Consider the following 25,257-nt stretch of genomic DNA (forward strand, 5'->3'; position numbering starts at 1 on the left):
GGAAGGTGATGGTGTGAGAGTAATGTACTGTGCCCTAGATCCAGGTTCAAGACTTCAAGGTTTGCCCTGCAACTATAGTGCTCAGAGGAAAATGTACTCAATGTCATTCATCTCTGAGGAAGAATCTATATATATAAAGAGGTAATATGCAAATTGTCCAGGATGCCGTAACATCACTACTGCTCAGGAGGAGGCTGCACGCGCAGGTGGGTGGGAGGGGACTGCATGTGCAGTGAGGCAAGCCATGGATGGTGCAGGCCTGGAGAGAAGAGGGCCTGCCAGCTATGGCACACTGGCAGTCCCACCTCTGCATGTGAGCTGCAGAGGAAACACCTTTTCTGACTTCTCAATGGCTAAGCTCCATGTACACCACTTGCAGTGTTCTTGGTAACTTGGGTAATAAGAATCCAAGAAGGTGATCTAGGGGCTTTTCACCTCACTCCTGGAGGAAAAAATGAAGGTCCGCTGCTGGAGGGGCGCAGAAATGTCATATCCTGCCCTAGCCAGTTTTTCTCAGTGTATAGAGCCTCAGCCTGTGGACTACAGGATCCAGGTTCAATTCTGGTCAAGGGAATGTACCTAGGTTTCAGGCTCCTCCCTGGCTGGGGCCCAGGTCAGGACTCATGCAGGACATAATCAAGTGAAGTGTCCCTCTCACATTGATTTTTTTCTCTGTCTTTCCCTCTCTCTTCCACGGTCTCTAAAAATCAATGGGAAAATACCCTCAGGTGAAGATAAAAAAAAAAAAAAAAAGAAAGAAAGAAAGAAATGTCATATCCTATGAAAGAGACATCTTGAAAATGCCTAAAGAAAGTTGTCATTTTTTTGTGGTGGAGGGACTGGACTCCGTATTGATGAAAACACCTTCATGGCTGTGGCGGCTGGCTGCGGCGGCTGGCAGTGGCAGCAGCAAAAGGGTGATGGGGGCAGCACCTTCCCATGATCAGCCCAGTCGCCTCCCGCAGAGGACATCATATCAGTAGGACATCCCCTGAAGGCTTCCGGACTGTGAGAGGGGCCAGGCTGGGCTTAAGGCCACGCCCCCCCTCCCCCCCCCCGAGTGCACAAATTTTCATGCACTGGGCCTCTAGTGAATAAATAGGATTCTATTTTTCATTGAGTACTCTATGAATATGTAATAAAATGAAAACACATCATGGGATGTTTTCCATCCATGGAATGTTCTTAATGTGGGTAACCATGTGATCCAGGCATTTTGGATACTTGAGCCGGACCTCAGCTGCAGTACTACCTGTGGCTGAGGACACAGTATCTTGATAAGAAATTCCTCACTGACACAGTTTTTCTGAGCTATCCCAGCAAATGTCTAACATAATTTTTTATATAAATCTTGAAATCAGAGTAGTGGTAGAACTACAGCACCCATTGATTAGATATCTTATTCTGGGATTTAAGTCAAAAATCTATCATATTTTATGTAGGTATAAGCATGAATGAAAATGCCTTCTGCAATGATTCTGCAATGACTTCACAACAGTCATAGATAAAATCCAAATGTCGTATAGCATCAGGAGGTTTGACTTCTGACTGTACTGAGGATCAGAGACCTTAGAAACTCTGCTGTTTTTGCTTAGTTCTGATTCAGAAGGACCAAAGCATATTAGTAGTTCCACAAATTAGGTTGAAAATAACCATGAGTAGTCTTTACTTTGATCATTTCTCTAAAAGCCATAGACTACCTCACTGAAAAAGCTCTTCTTGTCGGTTCTATCTGAATGGCAACATCTAATGCCTTTGTGTTTTTTCATCATCTGTTTTGAAAATACTGAAATATGTTTGATAAAAATGAGATGGAATCTTTTTATGATAAGCCTTTTTATATTTAGAGTTTCTAAATGCTTGCCCATAAGGAATCTCAAAACTGGATGTGTTCGTTCATTATCATTCATAGTAATTCCCTCACACAGAGAACGCTTCTGTTAAAGAAATGACTGGACACTGAGTGTGATGCCACTGTAGTCCTTAGAGAGGAGGTCTCACCTGCACCTCCCCCTGCACTTTAACCCTCAGCTACATCCATCAATTGTGATGTGACAGTGACAGAATATCCCCAGGATTTTGAATGATTGTTGAAGTGCATAACATCTGTCACTGGCAATGAAATGTAAAATAGGAAATATGCTTTCTTCCTGCTGCAGGTTTTCCAACTCCAAAGTCTCTGAATAATGTTTTACTTACTTTTTATTTAGTTTTCTCTAGTTTAAAGTGGGGAACAATGCTTTCAGAGTTCCTAAATGATACCCCTAATAGCTAAATTCTACAGTTTATTCAAAGGATCTGGGGAAATTGTAATGACAAAATATTTTAAACTTTATAAATCAGGTGCTAGCTTTTGAAAATGTATTTCTTAATAGAAAGAAACATTACATACATAAAATATATTTTAAATATGTCATACATGGTTTTGATTCCCTGCAATAGAACTAGATTGCTTTTTATTCTTTCTGTAGCATATAAGGAAAAGGTTTAAGAAACTCTCACTGTATATAAATTTTATTAAACATATAATTTCAAGGTTTTTTCAATTCACCAGTCCCTCTGATAAAAGTATTCATTTAGAAAAATTAAGAATAGTATTTCACAAAAAATCTTAATACTCAATCCTTATTTTACCAGGAAATTCAGGACATCTTTGAAACATGATTTTATAAATTAGATAACTATGTTTTAGACAAATCCAGACTTCTGACAATTACAAATGATACTCTGCCAATATTTCAACATATTATAGCACTATACATACATTTAGAAAAGATCACCAACTGACATGACCTGCCAAACCATTCCCCACCACACACACATATGCACACATACACTCCATCCAAGTAAGAATTGCCTCAAAAGCAAAATTGAAGCTGATGTAGCTGAGAAAACTCACATAAAAGTGTGAGAAATTTCTGGGGAAACAGAAGATGGGTGGATGTGAAGAACAAGATATTAGCAGACCAGAGGGGAAGAGTGTTGGATGCTTGCTGGGAGGCAGACATAATTCTCTGAGAGACAAAATGGGCAGGGGACAGGAGTCCACCCAACCCAGAATAAGAGTTCACAGAGGAAACCAGGCCAGCACACCAGGAACTCAAGTACTATGAAAGAAAGTTCATAAACTTAACAGCCAGAATGAAGAGAAAAGTACAGAATTCTTTTTTAGAAGGCATAATATTCTCTAAGTCTAAGATATAAGAAAGGGGGCACTAAGGTTACTGGTAATCTACGTATATAAAAGCCTAAGCGACCATCCTAATGTTCGGCTGTTTGACCAGTAGCTATGATGCGCACTGACCACCAGGGGGCAGACGGTCAATGCACAGGCATGAAAACATGGAACAGACTGATGAATCTCAGAGGGAAGGGGGAAGAGGGGGAAGAGATTAACCAAAGATATTATATGCATACTAGAAGCCCGGTGCACGGATTTGTGCACTGGTGGGGTCCCTTGGCCTGGCCTGGAAGGATCAGGCCGAAATCAGTAGTCCAACATCCCCTGAGGGGTTCCGGATTGTGAGAGGGTGCAGGCCTGGCTGTGGGATCCCACTGGTGCACAAATTTGTGCACCAGGCCTCCAGTGTTATATATTTCTTAAACTAGGTGGTGAGTACAAGAGAATTTATTTTCTCTTAATCTTATATATAAGTTATAAATATTTAATATGTAATTACCTTTGTATTTAATTCTAAAAAAAAAGGTAGCACAATCTGTGTGGTTCAGTGGTTGAGCAGCAGCCTATGATCCAGGAGGGCATGGCTTGATTCCTAGTCAGGGCACATGCCCAGTTGTGGGCTAGATCCCCAATAGGGGGCACACAGGAGGCAGCCAATCAATGATTCTCTGTCATCATTGATGTTTCTATATCTCTCCTCCTTTCCCTTCCTCTCTGAAATCAATTCTATTTAATGGAACCCTAATATGCAAATCAACCGAACTGTGGAACGACTGGTTGTATGACATGCACTGACCACCAGGGGGCAGACACTCAACGCAGAAGCTGCCGCTGACCAGTGGCGGCAAAGGGGGGGGGGGGGGTGGGGGGGGTGGAACCGGCCAGCGGGCAGTGCCAGGTTGCCAGCCAAGGCAGGTGCCAGCGGGAGCCCCCGATCGCCCCGCCCACTGGGCACCCCACAGATGGCCCTGAGCACCAGCCAGGCCCAGGGACCCTACCCTATATATTGGGAACATTCTCTTAGATTTAAATATTAAAACCTGGCAAGGCTACTCTAACACTGAAAAAAACAGGATGATGCAGTGATGACATGCATGGACTCTGGCTTGCACATTTTGTGGTCGGTCCTGATTCTGACACTTATAACTGTGTGATAAAGCCAATTACTTAACTTCTCCACTTCAGTTTTTCCATCATAAGATGGGTAAAATGGTACTACAGCCTCAGAAGGATCATATTATGTACTACTTTTTATAATCAGGGCAAAAAAATGTAGCTGCCCATACAACAGCAAGATGCCTTTCACCTGTATGGAAAGTATGGTCACTGGTGCATACAGCATCCCGGATTGTGAGAGGGATGTCGGACTGCCAGTTTAGGCCCTACATCCACTAAGGGGTCCCAGATTGTGAGAGGATGCAGGCTGGGCTGAGGGACACCCCCCTGACCCCATGCATGAATTTTGTGTACCAGGCCTCTAGTAAAAATATATTAAAAACAAAGGGAAATCAGATAGATGCCAACTTGAAAAGAATTTGTAAACTTGGAGGAAAAAAGTCTACAGTAACGTTTCTCAAACTTGACTAATATACTAATCCCTTTAGAGAGTACAAAACAATGACTCTGAGAAATGTGTTCTTGACCCCATGAGCCCTATTTGGAGAAACAATGAATTAATTAAATTTCAACATTAAATTGCCATGGACTAAATTTTGACAGAAATTTTATCCTTATAACTGTTTAAAAACATTTTTAGAGTATTATTAAAATACAAATCTCAAATTTGAAACTTTTTGTAGAACTTTTCTACCTCCAGAAAATATTCACAGATCTCAGGGCATATAGATCGTAGCTTGAGAAATACCAAGAATTCTGGAAGAGTTGTAGCTACAAGACCAAGTTACAACATGCCTTTTCAAGGAAAAAAGTAATGGTCAATGATACTGACAACTTAAAGTAAATAATGATGTTTATATATATGCACAAAGGCATATTTACATATAGTACTTACTCTTTGCTAAGATGATATTATAGCATCAACTAAACAACACAGCCAGGATAAACCAATGTCATAGCTAGAGCTGTTTAAAAATGAAAAGTGAGATCCCTGACTGTTGTGGCTCACTTGGTTGGAGTGTCATCCCATACACAAATATGTGGAGGGTTTGATTTCCAGTTGAGGTGCATGTGGGAGGCAGCCAATCAATCAATGTATCTCTCTCCCTCCCTTCCTCCTTCCCTCCCTCCCTCTCTCCCTCCTTCCCTTCCTCTCTCCCTCCCTTTTCCTTCCTCTTTATAAAATCAATAAAAAAATCTTTTTAAATTAAAAGAAATAAATAGGCAACATAAGACATTAATACATGTGATGTTTTTAATGAAATAGTGAGGCATTACAAAACATTGATATTTGTTGAGTCTGATTATACTGCCTGTAAGTGTTTTATGTCTATTGTTCTGATTACACTGCCTTCACAGGAGTTTCACTTCAGTGAATCTTCCTTTTTTTTTCATATATTTGTTGAATTTTATATTGCTTGTTTCTGCCCAATATTTCAATCCCAATTGTTACACTGTTATATCCTATATAATAAAGAGGTAATATGAAAATTAACCCTCATGCCCTCACAAGATGGCTGCCTACAACCAGGCTGGCAGGGGGGTTAGTGAAGGATGACCAAATGACTGAACAGCAGGTTGCATGGGGCGAACAGGCCAGTGGGAGGGTCGTGAGGGGTGACCAGGCTGTCAAGTGGGGGCAGTTGGGGGCAACAGGCCAATAGAAGGGGCAGTTGGGTGTGACCAGGCTGGCAGGGGGGCAGTTAGGGGCAGCCAGGCTGGCAGGAGCACCAGTTTGGGGTGATTAGGCTGGTAGGGGGTACAGTGAGGGGCATCCAGCATGGCAGGGGGGCAGTTGGGAGCAACCAGGCTGGCAGGGGGGCAGCTGGGGGTAATTAGGCTTGCGGGGGGGGGGGCGCAGTGAGGGGCATACAGGATGGCAGGGAGGGGGCAGTTGGGGACGACCTGGCCAGCAGAGGGGGGCAGTTAGGGGTGATCAGGCTGGCACAGAGAGGCAGTGAGGGGCAATTAGGCTGGCGGGTGGGGCATTTAGGGGCAACCAGGCAGCCAGGCAGGTGAACAATTAGGAGCCAGCAGTCCAGGATTGTGAAAAAGATGTCTGGCTGCTGGTTTAAGCCCAATCCTGGGGATCAGGTTTAAATTGGCAGTTGGACATCCCCTGAGGGGTCCCAGATTGGAGAGGGTGCAGGCTGGGCTGAGGGAAAACCTCCCCATGCACAAATTTAGTGCACTGAGCCTCTAGTTGATGTATAAATGTGCTTGCCCTGAATCATGTTCACATATTTTATAGATGAGTTATCTATGTTGTTATTTTAATTTTATTTTTTTCTTTATTGATTAAGGTATTACATATGTGTCCTTATCCCCCCAACCCCCCCTCACCCTCCCACTCATGCCCTCACCCCCATGGTATCTGTATCCATTGGTTATGCTTATATGCATGCATACAAGTCCTTTGGTTGATCTCTCCCCCCTTAACCCAGCCCTCCCCTACCTTCCCTCTGAGGTTTCACGGTCTGATCTATGCTTCTCTGTCTCTGGATCTGTTTTTGTTCATCAGTTTATGTTGTTCATTATATGCCACAAATGAGTGAGATCATGTGATAATTATCTTTCTCTGACTGGCTTAATTCACTTAGCATAATGTTCTCCACTCCATCCATGCTGTTGCAAATGGAAAGAATTCCTTCTTTTTTACCACAGTGTAGTTAGTATTCCATTGTGTAGATGTACCACAGTTTTCTAATCCACTCATCTGCTGATGGGCACTCAGGCTCTTTCCAAATCTTAGCTATGGTAAATTGTGCTGCTATGAACATAGGTCTGTGATAGTTCCTTTGGTGGATGGGAAAAGAGAGCCAGTGTTGGCAGTAAAAGAGGACCCAAAAGATTATATCCTTTCTGATTGGTGTTTCTGGTTTCTTGGTGTATAATCCTAGAAGTGGAACTACTGGGTCAATTGGGAGTTCCATTTTTAGTTTTTTGAGGAAACTCCATACTGTTTTCCACAGTGGCTGCACCAGTCTGCATTCCCACCAGCAGTGCACGAGGGTTCCTTTCTCTCCGCATCCTCACCAGCACTTGTCTTTTGTTGATTTGTTGATAACCATTCTGATAGGTGTGAGATGCTACCTCATTGTTGTTTTGCTTTCCATCTCTCGGATGATTAGTGACTTTGGGCATGTTTTCATATGTCTCTTGGCCTTCCTTCTGTCTTCTTTTGAAAAGTGTCTATTTAAGTCCATTGCCTATTTTTTGATTGGATTGTTTATCTTTCTTTTGTTAAGTTGTATGAGTTTCCTGTAAATGTTGGAAATTAAACCCTTATCAGTGATAACATTGGTAAATATGTTCTCCCATGCAGTGGGCTTTCTTGCTGTTTTGTTGATGGTTTCTTTTGATGTGCAGAAGCTTTTTATTTTGGTATAGTCCCATTTGTTTATTTTCTCTTTAGTTTCCATTGACTTAGGAGCTGTTCCAGTGGATCTTTCGGGTTCTCTTTAACTGCTAACACTGGCTCTCTTTTCCCATCCACCAAAGGAACTATCACAGACCTTCCCATGTTGGCATCATACCCCATTCACCTTCCAGATTTCCTCTATGCCTTTCTACTGTTTTATTTTCCTCTACACTTTTGTACCCCAAGACTATAGAGGTCCTTCATTTTCCTTCCAAATTGGCTTCTCTAGTTTTCCCAGTAAGACAGGGTTGGCCATGATGCCCTTTCAACTTTGGTAACCCTTTTCACACTGTTTTCATGCAGTTTATTCACCAAATATTCTGATTGTCTCTTAAATTTTTGCAGATTTTTTTGGTCCCTGCTATACTCTGTGCACATACACTTGTTCATCTTCATGCTTTTCACTACTGAGCGCTGGTGGTGAGAGTAAGCCTGTGCAAGGCCAGGATTGTTTGATGTGTTCTCACAGTTCCAGGTTATGCCTGATACCTCTATTAGAGACCTGGTGCACAAAAATTTGTGCACTCGGGAGGGTCCCTCAGCCTGGCCTGTGCCCTCTCACAGTCTGGGAACCCTCGGGGGATTACCAACTGCTGGCTTAGCCCTGCTCCCTGGGAGATTGAGCCTAAGCTGGCAGTCAGACATCCCTCTGGCAGACCGGGAAACCTTGGGGGATGTCCACTTGCCAACGGGGAGCAGGCCTAGCTGCAGTCGGATATCCTTAGTGCTGCTGAGGAGGCTCCCACCACCACCGCTGTGCTGGCAGCCATCAGCCTGGCTTGTGGCTGAGCAGAGCTCCCCCTGTGGGAGCACACTGACCACCAGGGGGCAGCTCCTGCATTGAGCGTCTGCTCCCTGGTGATCAGTGTGTGTCATATTGACCAGTGATTCCCAGTCGCTCTGCTGTTAGGGTCAATTTGCATAGTACCCTTTTATTACATAGGATAGAGCCCTGTTGCACGGGTGGGGGCTGGCTGGTTTGCCCTGAAGGGTGTCCAGGATCAGGGTGAGGGTCCCGCTGGGGTGCCTGGCCAGCCTGGGTGAGGGGCTGATGGGCGTTTTTAGGCTGGCCACACGCCCTTCAGGGTGGGGGTGCCCACTGGGGTGCCTGGCCAGACTGGGTGAGGGGCTGAGGGCTGTTTGCAGGCTGGCCAAGCCCCCCAGCAGGGACCCTCACCCCATGAGGATTTGGCTGTCCTGGGTGAGGGGCTGATGGTTGTTTGCAGGCTAGCCACAGCAGCAACCCAAGCTCCCAGTAGAGGCTGGCTGTAAGTGGGTATCTGGGGTTTATTTAGCTTCTATAATTGAAACTTTGATGCCTTTTGCAGAGGCCACAGCCGGCCAAGACAGGCGCGGGAAGCTTGGCTTCCTCCATCGCCGGGGCAACCAAGCCTCCTGCTTGCTCCAGCTCCGTGGCTTCCAGCCGCCATCTTGGTTGGGTTAATTTGCATATAGCCGCTCTGATTGGCTGGTAGGCATGGCTTGGGCGTAGGGAAGGTATGGTCAATTAGCATCTTTGTCTTTTATTAGTGTAGATACTTTCCACTCCTAGCCCACTTGGAGAGTGCCTGTCACTTAGAAGGCATTCATTCAATGTTCCTGAAACCACCTAGCAGTGAAAATACTTATGGCATATAGTTCAGCTGGACTCTTTAGCTGGCTTTGACTTTATTAAGTCAAGAGGGAAATTAAGATGACCATTTCTTCTTTCCTTTCCTACTTTCCTTTCTCTTCAAAAATCATCCCTGGCCAGTGTGGCTCAGTTGATTGGAATGTCATCCCATAAAACAAAAGGTTGTAGGTTTGATTCCTGGTCAGGACACATATCTAGGTATGGGAGGCAACTGGTCATGTTTATTTCTCCTGTTTCTCTCTCACATGAATGCTTCTCTCTCTCTCTCTCTCTCTCTCTCTCTCTCTCTCTCTCTCTCTCATCTCTCTCTTTATCTCTCCCTCCCCCTTCCCCTCTCTCTAAAATTAATAAACATATTCATTGGTGAGGATTTTAATAAGTCAAAGCTCCTCATATTGTTCTGTTGGGACATTTTTAAAGGGGTACGAGCTTGCATTTTAAAATTGGATAGATCTAGGTCTAGTACTTGCTTGCTGTATGAACTGGTACAAGTTATAAACACGGGTTTCTTGGCTATAAAAGAGGGATAATAACAGTGCCTAACTCATCTGAATATTGCTGTTATTAAATAAGATAAAGCATTTAAATGCCTTGGCAGCTTGGTATCTGTTTTATAACAATAACCAGGAAAAAGGAATAATTATCACCACTTTATAATGTAAGCATATTATATTTGTTACATTATCCAGTCATCTAAGCAGAAAACAGCAGAGAAGTTAAGTAACTGGCTTGTGGTAATACACAGCTAGTAAATGCCATTAACAAACATTAATGATTATTATTTTAAACATTTGATGTAATGGTGTACTTCTTCATTTCTGCCATCAGCATACAGTGACTCTCTGTTGCTATTTCCTTGCAGGTGACTATCCTGCACCAAGGGCTGTTCTCACAGGCCACGACCATGAAGTTGTCTGTGTTTCTGTCTGCGCAGAGCTTGGACTTGTTATCAGTGGTGCTAAAGGTCAGAAGATATTTCTTTCATTTTGGGTCTTTTAAAACTGTACCATCTCCTTAAGTTAACCATGATTCATGATTTTTTTTTCCTTTAGGAGACTCTCTATAGACAAATATAACCCTAGGATTTTTGTAGCTGTTTAGTTTTAGTATCAGTAATTACCAGGACTGATATAATATAAAAAAAAAAAACAACAACACTTTTATGTTATATAGTGTGGTCACCAGCATTCTAGCCAGAATGCTGTAAAATGAAACTGCAGCACTTCCTATGTGATGCAGCCTTTAAAACTAACATATAAAAATCAAGGAGGATGAAGACAGGGGAAGGTGGCCATGGTGGGAGTCCCATTCACAAATTAAATGGGACTAGGTAGAGGTTTATAGAAAAGAAAAAATGATCACTTAGGGCAACTATTTTCAACTGATGTGCCCTGGCAGGCACACTGCTACATGCAGAATTGTATAATTAGTTTATGTGTGCCGTGAGATGAAAAAAGTTGAAAACTGCTAACTTAGGTTTTTGGTGTGTTTTGTAGTAGAAGTGTTGTTTTAGGAAAAGTCAGGAAACTTGGGTTCTAATTCTGGCTCATATACCAGTTCTTTATGGGAAGGCTCTGGGGCAGGAAGAAATCTAGTCTTAGAGAAACTGAAAGAAAACCAAAGAGGCTGAGTGATGATGCCACAGAGTTAAAGAGAAAGAAGGCTGAAGAGGTGGGAGGGGCCAGTGGCGCTAGGATTTGTGATGTATTTTATTGTATTATAAGTACAGTGGGAAACTATTGAAGTTTTCTAAGCGAGGTGATGAGATACTAGGTTTAGTTTTTAGGAGCTTATTCTGTTTGCCTCATATCCATAAAAATAAGAGGTATGGAGAGGGTGGTTTCTTCATTTTTGTATCTAAGAGTAAATAACCCAGAGATCTACACATAGAATATTTTCAATAAATGTCTTTTTAATTAAAAAGAAATACTAACAATATGTGTAATGTCATTCTACCTGGTAAAGTTAAAAAAAAAAAAAGCCAGTAGGCATAGGAAAGAAACATTAATTTTCTGTAGGTGACAGATGACTTTAGAAGTGATGCTATTTTTCTTTCTAATTTTCTGTATTTTCTATAATGCATGTCTTATACTTTAGTAATCAGGAAGAGACTTAGGTATGGCTTTATAATTTCGCTTATTTTATAATATATGTACCTACTTAAATAAACTGATTGAAAAATACAAATGTAATTTACCTACAGTTTTTGTAGGTTTTTAGATGGGCAGGGAAGGCCATACCAAACTATGTTAACAAATTATTTTTATGAGTTTGTAAATTTTTTATTTTATCAACACAATTTCTACAGGGGAGAACACAATTGGAGCAAATAAGTCACTCCCCATACTACTTTTACACTCCTGCCTCACTATTCATTTATTCAAAAGATGAAAAGCATAACTATAATCTGAATTACTTGATTAATTATTTTTAATTTGCTTCTTACATTTTATGTATAGACTATAGAAAATGTAAAACTTAATACTGATAATAATGTATTTAGGTGATACAAATGTTTGAATTTTGATACACTAAGCAAAATTAGCAATTGTTTTGATGATTCTCCTAAACTTTAAAGAAAATACTTTTAAAAGCACATTAAGAAAAAATTTTGGGGTCATATAGTTTTTTATTCTCACATAATCTATGATCTATATCCTTTTTATAGAGGAAAAGACCAACCGGATAAAAATTTTGGAAGATATGTGTGTGTTATTTAATAGTTCTCTGTTTTTGTTCCATTCAAACATAACATCGACTCTTGGCTCTTGCCAGCATACTTCTTTTTTATTGTCTACCTTCTTTCACACATCTGAGTGTATACCAGGGATGGTTTGTGGATTTATGGTTGCTAATATGTGACTTGTCATCACCAATGACTCTGGCCATTGATGCCCTCCATTCTGCAGAGGGCCCTTGCCTTGTCCACACAATTACTGGAGATTTGCTGAGAGCCCTTGAAGGACCAGAAAACTGCTTGTTCCCGCGCTTGATTTCTGTCTCCAGTGAAGGCCACTGTATCATATACTATGAACGAGGGCGATTCAGCAATTTCAGTATTAATGGGAAGCTTTTGGCTCAAATGGAAATCAATGATTCAACACGGGTAAATCTGCATGTCTAGTACTAAATAGAAACTAAAACTAACAGATTAAATATTAACTATTTTAAGTGATTTATATTAGGATTCATAATAGAATTTATCTGATATTCAATAAATATGTGCTGGTTTTAAAGACATATAAATTCATATAAGTTCTTTACATTCTACCAAGGGTGACTGGATCCTTTGAACAAACCCAAAGTTCATTTAATCCCAAGTAATTAATTCAGTGAATTAGGCTTTGCAGATAATAGCTGCTGTTTGATTAGAGGTTAGACTCTTAAAGAGATTTTTTAAAACTCCTTTTACAGTTTTAAACAGCTGTGTCAGTGCTGTATCCCCTGAGTTTTTGGAAAAGAATCTTACCTTTAGGACCGTAGCCCAAAATTACATATACTAAATTATCCTTTACTCACAAATAAATTGTAATCCCTGGTTTATCATTATTAAAAACTTTATTGAAATATGCTTCTGCCATTTGTTCTAAAAGTCTTAACATTGTTAATATTCGGGGCTTAACAAAACATCATGTTACTTCGTTCTCAACTTCTTCCTGGATTAGACTGATAATATTCTCTTTGGGACTTCTGTTATTTTGTAACATAAATTGGTTTTAATAAGATCCTTTGTTTATATAATAACTTTGATGAATTCCACATTGGAAATTCCATGGATCAGACTTTAGAAAACTTGGACAAATGACTAAAAGTTGATAATAATTACAAGCGAATTGTATTGAGTACTTTCTAGTACTGACCACTGATTGGGAAACACTGGGAGAAATGTCTGTTTTTCTGCCTTTTCTGAAGGCAATTCTCCTGAGCAGTGATGGCCAGAACCTGGTGACCGGAGGGGACAATGGTGTGGTCGAAGTCTGGCAGGCCTGTGACTTTAAGCAGCTGTACATTTACCCCGGATGTGACGCTGGCATTAGAGCAATGGATTTATCCCATGACCAGAGGTGAGCCACGAGGGGAAGTGTAATCACTTGAGAATCGTCATAGAAAGTTCTTTACATTCTACCAAGGGTGAAACATGCTGTAAGATTCCAGCATCCAGATGGAAGAAAGACTAGTTCAGAAAAGGGTAAGTTGAAGAGAAGAGTAAGTGCTGTAATAGAAGATTCTGGCAAGAGGAAAACAGAAGACAAAAAGAAAACAAAGGGAATAGGGAGTCTGAAAACGAAAGGCACAGCCAGAAACTGCCCAAAACAGAATAATCCCATCAACATCTCTGCTCTCATACCCTCCCCTAGGCTCAGCCAGGCCTCCCTGGCTTACATGATGTGAAGGAGACAGTTTCAGCAGAGCTGAGCTTCAGCTTCAGGCGTACTTCCCACTAATTACCAGAAAAATGTACAGTGTAGACTACAGTTGGCGCCTGCTTTAAAAGATGCAAGGCATTTCCTCATTCCTCAAAACAACCCCACCCCATTTTCTTATTTACATTTTTCTCAATTATGTTATTTTATTGAGTTTTATGTGTTTCCCTGAGAACTACAATCTTTTCTTAATTAATATGATTTTTCATTGTTCCTTAGTTTGCAACAGGATTTTGCTATTTCCTAAAATTCACCTTTGGGTTTATTACTTAGTGAAAAAACTATTTAGAAAATAAAATCTTAAAATTCTTAAATTTTAAAAATAAATTAAAACTGTATAATTTTAATATGGTATGTAATTTCTCATGTTTTGCTATACACAGGGTGGGGCAAAAGTAGGTTTATAGTTGTGAATATGTGAAACAAAGATTATTCTTATATTGTTATTTATTAATTATTATATTGTTTTCCATATGAACAACTGTAAACCTACTTTTGCTCCACCCTCTATTTAACAGAAAAAAGAAAAGCTTATTAATCAACTTTTTCAACTATATGTATATTCTTTATAAGAATATTGATTTTAAAATATTATAAATATTAAGGCTTATGTAATAAATTTAACAAAGCATCTTTATAATATAGTAAAATGGTATTGAAGTAATTAAAAAAGTATAATTTAGTTTGAAGAAGGGATATTTAATCTGCAGCTCAGCCTGTTTTTAAAGAAAATTGAAGCAGATTATTCTTAGAGTGTTCTAAGATGCTGTAGTCTATACTAATGAATAAATAGGAATGGCTTACTGGGTAATTACTTATATATGCAAGGATGTCTCTAAAGTATTTGAAATAATTTGTGTTCTTAAGTAGTTGAACTGTTCTCTCTGATATTCTTACTTATTCATCATATATTCAGGTTGCAAACATTTGCCACCACCATCATAGATTAAGCAGGATACAACACATAACAAGATTACTGGCCCCAAAGAGCTCAAATAACCAAAATTGTATGTGAGAGAAGCAGGGACAAAATAATAGACCTGACACTTCTTGAAGGGTGGGGAGGGTAGTAAAGGCTTTCTTTAGGTGTGGGGAGGTGGGTCAATCAGAGAGCATATGCAAAGTCACAGTAGAGTCAGGGATCACTGAAGAGGAGTAAGGAAAGATGCTATCAAGTTTCTATGTCCTTATAAAAAACAAAAATAATCTCATCCTTAATTTCAGTTATTTTTGTATTTTATAATTCCCTATGTTGGACTTATAGCACATTCACATAAGTTATGAATTGGTAGATAAACATATATTGAGGGTGCATACTCCAAAGTGCTTATCTGACAAGATGTCCTATCAAATGTTTAGCGATACTCGGTCTGGCAGTTCAGGTATGTGGGGTTGATTTAGCTTCACTCAGGAGAACCACAAATACATTTTAATCCTATCTCGGTGAACATGCATTGAGATGTGGTGAACTTTGAGATCATGATCATGTCTAGTGTAAAATAGCAACCACATCAGTGATTTGTGTCACTCTTAATTCTGTCTCTGCTTTCCCAGGACTCTGATCACTGGCATGGCTTCTGGTAGCATTGTAGCTTTCAATATAGATTTTAATCGGTGGCATTATGAGCACCAGAATAGATATTGAAGACAAATGAAGAACCAAAAGCCAAGTTAAAACTGAGAGCACAAGTGCTGCATGGAAAGGCAATATCTCTGGTGGAAAAACTCGTCTCCATCACCTCCGTATGTACATTCCATCACACCCAGCAATAGCTGTACATTGTAGTCAGCAGCCATTTTACTTTGTGTATTTTTTCATGACTAAATACCAGCTTCTACCAAGCAAGCTTATATCATGTAAATTATAAGAATTGGGAAATCTTTTGGTAATTATTTCATATATTGTGGTTAAATGAGAGAAGGTAGTAGGACGCACAAGAGACTTTTGACAATTCTGAGGAACCTTGTGTCCAGTTGTTACGAAGTTAAGCTCTGAACCTAACTCGCATCCCATTTCCAGCCTCTTTTCAAGCTGAGAAATAAAACAAAAAACATGTTTGATACTTTGTACATCAGATGCATCTTATTTAAAGGGATACTTTTGTAAAAGTAAAACCTTGTATAAAAAAAAACAACCACAATGTTTCTTAATTTTATTGTGGAGTTACAACTTGCATGCTCTTTAACCCTGATGTCTTGATGGAAAAGGTGCATCCATACTATGAAACAGAAAGATCTGTCCAAGGACACAGCTCATATAAAACGGTTGTATTTGGGATCAATCGGTAATCTTTGACATTTTCGCTAAAATATGGTATGTACTTTTTAATCTAAATTCATCCCTTCTAAGTGAAATTTGGTCATAAAGCATTTGGATACTAAGCCATTATTTGCCATTTTTTGGTACTTTATACAAAGAAAATTCAGCCCCACCCGTCATAGTTTGAAGACACAGCAGAAAGGGGAATTAGGGATGAGGTCTGGGTTTTTATTGTATAAATAGAGTCATGATCATTAGTTCAATAGTAATGACTTCCCAGCTTCTGGACATTTCTTCCAGAGTCATCTGCTGGCTTAGTCTCTGTACATTAGGGGAAGAGAATCTGATGCCTTTTGGTGGTTGTTGTTGCTGTTTTGTTTTTCCCTTTGGTTCTTGAATAGCTTAGTTTCTTTAATAACAAGTTGGACTTAATCATGACAATAACTAAAGTTATTATTTTAGGTTTCTGTGAAATTCTCACCTAAAGCCACATTCCTAGTCTAAGGCACTTCATCTTTTATGATATAAAATTATGGCTATCAAATTATTTTCCATACATTGTACTGATCAAGTTATATACCCAAGGGTATATACACTTTATTTATGTTTCTTCTTTGTATATTTGGTGACTGTATTGTCATAGATGTACATATTGTGTCAGTAGGGCTATGAGGCATGTTACAGGAATGTAATTTTCTCAGAATTTACACTTACTTGCAGTCATTTATTTAAAAAGATAAAACAGGATAATGGTTTCTTTCTATTGGCACTTTGCACCAGAAACATATCATTATTTATTTATGTGATTACTTATTTGTTATTCACCTGTACTAGTAAGTTTTAGAACTGAATTCCTTCTTCATTGTTGTTTGTATTTATGAAATCCTGAAATTCTGGGGAATCAGAGTAATGATTAAGTTATTCATCACCAGGCTGTAAGCAATATCTTGAGTTTGTAGCTTAGAATGGGGAGGACACAGAACATCTGGAAGACAAGTTCATTTCATCTTAAGATCATGGTGGAATATTTTGGATATATAAATTCCTTAAGCTATTGTAACCATGTTTTATTGCAAAGATGTAAAATACGCCAGATGTGTGTGAGTTGGATATCAACAAATGAAAAATAAAATATGCAAAGAATTGACTGATTGCTTTACATTTCTTTGGACACTTCACTTACATGCATTCATTATGTTGTCATACAAGTTTAAGAAATGAACATCACCTTATATAAAAGCCTATAGCATCTAAAACATGAAATCGTGTCGTAATGAGGTTCTGTCATTTGCTAAAACATGAGCCGCTCTTCTTGGCCATCTGGCAGGGATTTGGGGCATCAGTGATTGGAGGGAAACTGCCCTTGTTGTTTCTTCTATATAATCCACATTGGGTGTTATTCTTTTTTTTCCTAAGGAACTAAATGCAGGTGATGGTGTAGGGTTTAATTTCTCATTACATGAATATTATCAGATAATGCTATAATCATTTGAACCACACTTTCTAGAATTTCCCATCCACCAGGCATGACGAGGACTGACAGGCCTTGAAGAGCAGGGTGGACGGCAGGAGCCATGCTGGGGAACTTCTAAAATTCAAATTGGTGTGGGCAGTGGGGGCAGCAACCCAAACAGGCCCAGGGAGTGACAAAACTGCCAGTAAACTGCCATCTGCATTCCCAGGACAAAAGGGACAGAACCAATAGTAGCCCAAAAGAGACTTGCTACTATCACTGTCCCTCCTAGCCTCACACCAGAAGTCTGTCAGTCATCGTAAGCCCACTGGCTCCCTAAACCCAGCCCTCTTGCAGGCCAGTTGGTTGTTACCTACAGGTCTCTTTAAATTAATACACACCCCTTCCAGAACCATCATCTGGATTGTCACCAAAATCTTGACCAATATCTGAGTCTCACATCAAACCTCTCCCTAACATAGTCCATCCTGCTGCCAGAGGGTCCGACTACACTACCAACCTAGTCCTTCCTCTGCTGAGTGCCCTGCGTGGCTCCCCATATTAGTAAGCTCTGCTGGGTGAAGAATGACTTGGGAGCTTATTTTTAAGAGCAGAATCTATGCTTCCAGGTGATTCTGAGGTGAATCATCCTTGGGCATATTTTCAATAGTATTAATGTAAAGAATGAGGTCCAAACTCAGCTGAGCATAGAAGTGAGGAGGGAAGCACTCTTGGCTGTCATCCTGATAATCTTACCTCAGGCAAACCCACCTATTTCTGAGTCCCTGAGAATGGCCCTGCCTTGGTCCCTAGTGTCTTTCCTGCCCAGAGAGCTCCTCTTTGCCTGTACTATCTAGTTGAACTCCTTGAGGTAAATTGACCTAAACCAATTTGGTCAGGCACAATCTTTTGGGCAGGTAAAGGGAGCCCCCATACCTCAAATTCTCACTATGTGATGATGAAATCAGTTCTCAAGACCAATTTCTGCCACATATGATATCTTTTCATCAGACACATTTTAGCAAGGAAGCATAAGACCTCTTTTCTGTGAGCTTGGGAGGTCCAGTACCTTTTGAGGTGATCTGCCGATCATTTTCTCTAGAAGGTTCACTGGAAGAAGACACCAATATTGGAGAAGCAGGATCCTATTATTCTTGTAATGCCACCAGCAACAAGAATCTTCCAAACCTTCATTTAGGTATCAAACCTCTGGCACAATGCTAAAAGCACAGTTAAATCTTGGTTCTCGAAAACCTCTCATCGAGAACAATACAGTTCTTGACCAAGTTGTTCATGGGAAAAAAATGTCTAGTTTGTAGAACAAAACTTTGGTTTTCAACCTGACAACCCTTTCATGCTACTTCAGCATGACAAAAAGCATCTCTCAGGCAACAAAGGAGAGAATGCTTTTGTTGCTGGCAAAATTGAGGATTAGCACAATTTTAAAACATAAAGAGGCCATCAAGAATGCTGATGTTGCTAAGGGTGTGAAAGTATTCACAAAACAATGATCACAGGCAATTGAAGAGGTAGAAAAACTGTTGTTGATTTGGATAAATGAAAAGTAATTAGCCGGTGACAGCATCCAGGGTATGAAAAAGCAGAAATGCTGCATACTGACCTCCTGAAAGACACCCCTGGAAGGAGTGCTGAAAGTGATTTGTTTAAGGCTAGGAGAGGGTGTCCAATAAATTTTTAAAAAGAAGTGTTTATTTCAATATTAAATCAAATATTAGACATTCACTGTATATAAGAAAGGTTAAAACAGGAAATCATTTGTGGGTCTGGAATGGATTAATTCAATTTACATTATTTCTAATGGGAAAAAATGATTCAGTTTTCAAACAAATCACTCCTTGAGCAGCCTTCCTGGACAAATTAAGTCCAAGAACTGAGGTGTTACCATGTAGGCTAAAAGCCACAGTAGATCTGTACACTCTAATTATGGACTGCTGGAAAGGTCTCTGAAATACTGTAGCCAGTGTATATTGAATTCACATATAGGGTGTCCAAAAAAATGTATACACACACTTTGAATAATATAAAGGCAGTGTTTATTAAAATACATTTGATTTTCATAATTGAGCTATCAGCTGTTAAAGTGTGTATTCATTTTTGGGGGACACCCTGTTTATTAAATTCCACTAATTTAATCAATAAAAGATCATTTATATCATACATTATGCTAATTAAGAAGCCAATAAATTACACCATTTTTAGTATTCACTATTTTAACTAATAAAGCTTCTGGCTTCCTTTGCTTTAAGGAAGTTGGAGTCTGGGCCTTATCTCTACACTGAGACCCTTCTGATTAAATAATCTGGAGTATCAATTTCTGATCAGGGCAACTGACTGACCACTAGAATTCAATATAAATTAGCACATACTATTACCTTGTCAATACTGGATATTTTAAAGTAAATTACAACCTCTTAGCACTTCTTTCTACTCATTGTTATAGACTCAGCTCAAATGTTTCTTCCTGTGTGAGGCCTTGCCTACCCACTGGGTTAGCTTTCCCACACCTGGCATGGCCTTGTCACTGCACCGACTAGTGCATTGTCATAGTCTACTTGCCTCTCCTCCCAGGTGACTGTGAGCTTCTTAGACAATGGAAAGTTTTACCTTGTATCCTTAAAACAGTATCCTTAAGTAGATTGTCAATACATGTAGTTTTGCTGAATGTGTGGATAAACAGATAAATACCAGACCCCTGGGTAAAGTGACAAAGTTGGCTGGGATGCTCAGGAGCCTACCAACTCCCCTCTTCCCACTGCCCTTGGGGCCCTGAGGCCTCAGGTTGTCCTCTCCCACCCCACACTATGGTCACTCCAGAGAGCTCTATGCTCCCAGTACCACCACAGGCATGACCCTTTATAAGCCAGGTTCAAGAAATCATTAATTATAGCATAAAACTCTCATTGCTACAAAAGAAGGAATAAATTACTGCTCTTATCCACATTCATCCATTGGAAGAAAGGGGAATTGACACATGATTTGGGGTTGGAGCTTCTCCTGGGAGTCTGACTCCTCTCTCTGGAAAGAACTTGTCAATTCCCTCATCAGTTAAAATGGGGATGATGATGCCTACAGTAAATGTTATTTTGGAGATCAAAATTCGTAGCATCTGTCCAGCACCTTGTAGAGTGTCTGGCTCTCATCAGAGTTCAGCAGATCTCATGAACATATCTCATTTTCATGTGCTTAGAACCCTTTTCCCTAATTATCTGCTATGTACCTTTGAGGGAAAAACTTTTCCTCCATTTCCTGTCATGTAATTTACTGGGACCAGATCCCTGGGACCTCCTAGACTCAAGCCTGTCCAACCATGTGACCTCCATCTGGAGACTTCAGTGATTGGTCAGGGGTAAGTCTACCAGAGCCTTTCCCTGAATTTTTTATATTCTGAAGTGAGGGAGAGAAGTCTTCTCCTCTCTGGTGTCACTAATCTGTCACTAAGAAACCAGGGTCTGCTAGCAACCACATTTCCCATTGAGTAGAGAAAGCCTGTTTGCAGTAGGTGAGAATAAAGCCATAAGAAGTGAAGCATCATGTGCTGAGGCTCAATTTTCTAGGTGTACAATACATAGAGCCCTTGTACAAATTTCATGTTTTCAAATCATGAGGTACTCCATAAACATGAGCCCTTACCACCAAACGAGAGCACCTCAGGCAACAGGTCAAATGCATTTGGGACATGGCCAAAACTTACAGGAGAGGCTGGGTTTTTTTTGTTTTGTTTTTTTATGGAATCTAAGCTCTCTGTGAGAGAGGCTGAGCTGCAGCTTCCTGCTACCACATGTAGACACAAATTAGGATTTGACCCGTTTAGCACCTACTAAGAAAGACAGATTTTGTTTGGTTTAATTCTGTTATTTTGTAATGCCTCTTCTCAGTCAGCACAGAAACAAAATCAGGAAGCCAGTCAATGCCACTGGGAGAGCCAGCTGCTTACAGGGCCTTCTCAGATCATTCTTCTGGATAATGAAATGTTTTCTCTGTTTGTGCCCACAGCCTGGTAGGGAAAGCTGTGGTTAGAAGCTTGGATGCCTCTGTATAGACTTTCCTCCTCTCTGGAAGCAAGAGATTCCCATAGGAACCAAGGGGCTTCTGCCACTGCAGGCTAGACAGGTCTGAGCCAGCACTTCTTATTAGAAGGTGACTACAGGAAGGTCAAGCTCTCCATGCTGGGGGAGGCCTGGGGATGACAAGCCATGAGACTGAGGAGAGAACCTTCAGCCCAATGTTTTTGATGGATTGCAGAGTTCATCTGGTCCATCTTTGCCCTACTAGGAAGCTGATGGCCAGAGAGGTTATGACCGCATAGGAGTAAGTAGCAGGGTTTCCATCTTGTTCCCCTTCCCTCCATCCAACACTTAGAACAGCCAGAGATGGGACAAGGCTGGAGAGAGACTGGGGACCCTAGATAGGGTTGAGAGTGGAGGTGGAGAGTTTGGGCTGAGAAAGGCCCTAGTTATGAACTACTAGTGTCACCATCTGTAGGTGTCCGTGGTCCATGGCAGGAGAGGAGATAGGCCTTCTGTTTCCTTGTAATTATATCAGTGGTTCCCAAGCCTGATCTGAAAGTCCAAGATGAACTTCTAAAGTGAAACCAGACAAAAAGACCAAAGACTGAGCTTGTCCTAAAGTTGACATGGCTCAATTTTCATTCTATGATTATGCCTTCTGTGTGTGCTACACATTTCCTTTCTAATGAAATTACAGAAACCATAGTCATTCATTTTTCATGTCTTTTATGATCAGATAAAATCCATGTCTGAAATTTTTTTGAAATATTTTTGATTCCTGAAAACACCCTCAACTTAGACCTGGCATCTGCCCTCAGGGACAGAGTGACCCCAAATCCTGGAAAAGGAGATCCCAAGGTCCAGCAGGCAAAGTTGGGCATGAACCAAAGGTAATGAGTTTTTGCCCAGGATGAAACCAAACCAAACCAAACTAAAGCTTCATCTCTGACCAGATGGTTAAACAGCACTGAGATCCAAATTTATGCCTACCGAAGAAAGTGGGAAGCCACTGGCTCAGCCTCATGCACTGCTGCTCCTGTGAGAGCCCTCATGTCTTCCCGTCCTTGTCCAGTCTTGTGAAGTCTGAAAGGGGCTTGCAGAGCCTAGAAGTTGGAAGGGGACAAGTATCTGAAAGAGGAGGAGCCCTGAGGGCCTTGGTGAATGCCTCTCCCTTCCACTGGTGAGGTTTATTACTTACAACCAAAGAAAGCCAGGTCTAGGTAATTAGAACAGCAAAGTGATTTATTGGTAGGGTATTGGAAAGCCTCTTCTATTTCAGGCTGTATAGTGGGACCTTGAATGCCCTGAACACCCTTCCCCAATGGAACAACTAGAATCTTAGGTCAAATACAGAAACCATAGCTTAAATGCATTGCTGAAAAGAAAAGATTCCCCAGAGGCTAAACACATGGTGAAAGTGGGACGCCTGAGTCACCTGCAAAAGATTTGGGCATGAAGAGAGATTGTGCAGAAAAGATCATGGCCCAGTGTGTGGCCTGGTGCACCTCCATCCCAATGGTCAGGAAGTGTTGGTTCTCATTGTGTTATGATTATTGCAGGATTTTGTATGTCTACTGATTTGTTGTTTTTACTTTGCTTTGTTTTGTGTGACAAAGCAGCCTCTTGCTTCCTCATAGAGATGGAGTAGTTAAAATAACTACCTGAGGGTGAGGATAGTGACACTGACAAACCACACATGCCTGTGTGACAGGAATTTACAAATGGAGAACAATAAGAGCTATGAAGAAAAGCAACTATGCTAACCAAAAGAATGACTGTGATGCTGTGATTGAACAACAAATTCGTTTTGAGCTTCCTGGCAGGCCAGCCAAAAACAAAAGCAGAGAAGCATAGTCCTAACTCTAGTGAGTTATTATTATTAATAGCCCTATTGAGTGCCTACTGGGTGCTATGTGATTTAAATGCACTATTTCTTATCTTCACACCAACAGCCACATATTAGATATTGTCATTCTTAATTTTGCCATAAGAGACCTAAGGTCCAAGGAAGTTAAATACACCCACAAAGTTTTCCTCCAAGAAATCCTGAAATTCCATCATCATTATTTATGGGACAATAAGAAATCAAATGAGCACTGCTTTTAGAGCATACTTTTTATTTGACTTTTAAATAGTAGCATTGGGTAATATTCAAAGATGTAATAGTGTAAATGCAGCTCAAGAGGGTAACCCTTGGAAGCATTATATCAGCAGGACTGAGATTTATTGCCTTCTGGAAATATCATTTGGTAGGTTGTCTCTCATTGGCAATGTGCTAAAGGGCAGAGGATCTCCTCCTAAAAGATTTGAAGGGCCATTCCTCTGTATTGGTAGTAAGGGCAAATCTAATGTTTTGGAAATCACAAATATAAAAAATGGGGACTATAATCTCTCATTAAGGTCCAGAAACTTGGCTGTTATCTTTGCTGAGAGTAAAGGCTGCCTTGTTCATTAATTTAGTTACTAGTTTGGAAAATACTTTTAAGTCTCTAATATTTGCCAAGTTCTGTGTAAGACCATGAGTTCAAGGGGTGATGGTCCAGTGGAGAAACCAGAGAGCCACTCATCAACTCAGCATTCAGTGTAACTGCTCTGGTGAGTGATGGCAAAACAGGCAAATGACAATTCTGGTATCTTATTTCATGACTAGAGGCCCAGTGCACAAAAATTTGTGCACTCGGGGGGGGAGGGGGAGGGTCCCTCAGCCCGGCCTGTGCCCTCTCGCAGTCTGGGACCTCTCAGGAGATCACGACCTGCTGGCTTAGGCCTGCTCCTGGGTGGCAGAGGGCAGGCCTAATCCCTAGGTGCAGCCCCTGGTCAGGCTCAGAGCAGGGCAGATTGGGAGGTTGCGATGCCACCCTCAGTCACGCTCAGGGTAGGGCTGATTGGGGGGTTGGGGCACCGCCCCCTGTCACACTCAAGGCAGGGTTGATGGAGAGGTTGCGGCGCCACCCCCTGTCATGCACAGAGCAGGGCCAATCGGGGTTGGGGCACTGCCTCCTGTCACGCACAGAGCAGGACACATCAGGGGGTTGGGGCACCGCCACTCTCACACTCAGGGCAGGGCCGATGGGGAGGTTATGGCTCTACCCCATCACACACAGAGCAGGGCCCGTGGGGTGGGGGTGGGTTGGGGCGCCACACCCTGTCACACACAGAGCCGCAGGGCGATCAGGGGGTTTGGGTGCTGCCCCCTGTCTCGCTGATCCCGGTGCTGGGAGGCTTTGCGGCTCTGCTGATCCTGGTGCTGGGAGGCATATTACCCTTTTAGGATAGAGGCCTGGTGCATGGGTGGGGGCTGGCTGGTTTGCCGTGAAGGGTGTCCTGGATCAGGGTGGGGGTCCCCACAGGGGTGCCTGGCCAGCCTGGATGAGGGGATGATGGCTGTTTTCAGGCTGTGACTGAAGCTCCCAACTGCTCCTTTTTTTCTTTTTTTTCTTTCTTTCTTTTTTTTTTTTTTTCCCCTGGGCCAGCTTTAGCCTGGCTCCAGCTCTGAGGCTTCCGCTTCTGAAAGCAAGTATCTGGTTTGTTTCGGTTCTACAATCAAAACTCTGTATCAACTCCAGCTCTGAGATCCCAGCTCCCTGGAAGCTGGTTTCTGGGTTTTTTTTTAGCTTCTATTTGTTACTATGTTTCTTAAACTGCAGGCTGAGAGGTCGGCAAGGCAGGCGGGGAACGTTGCAGTTCTCCGTCACTGAAGCAAGCAAGCCTCATGTTCAGTTTAAGCTTCCTGGCTGCCGG

The 25,257-nt window shown here is 41.2% G+C and overlaps 1 protein-coding gene across 1 annotated transcript in view; it reads left to right on the top strand.

The window, feature by feature from the left end:
- The window catches only part of NBEA (neurobeachin), a gene marked incomplete at its 5' end in the record, with an annotated part of 948,936 nt that extends 931,755 nt beyond the window's left edge, over positions 1 to 17,181 (top strand). The window contains 4 exons of the mRNA XM_081083035.1: positions 10,214 to 10,315; positions 12,261 to 12,457; positions 13,264 to 13,415; positions 15,330 to 17,181. Of these exons, the coding sequence (XP_080939161.1) occupies positions 10,214 to 10,315; positions 12,261 to 12,457; positions 13,264 to 13,415; positions 15,330 to 15,420 (542 nt within the window). The 3' untranslated portion in view covers positions 15,421 to 17,181. The remainder of the gene's footprint in view (positions 1 to 10,213; positions 10,316 to 12,260; positions 12,458 to 13,263; positions 13,416 to 15,329) is intronic.
- Positions 17,182 to 25,257: the final 8,076 nt, after the last annotated feature.

The sequence above is a fragment of the Myotis nattereri genome (assembly GCF_964212035.1).
Source record: "Myotis nattereri genome assembly, chromosome: 2".
In the NCBI taxonomy this organism is placed as follows: Eukaryota; Metazoa; Chordata; class Mammalia; order Chiroptera; family Vespertilionidae; genus Myotis; species Myotis nattereri.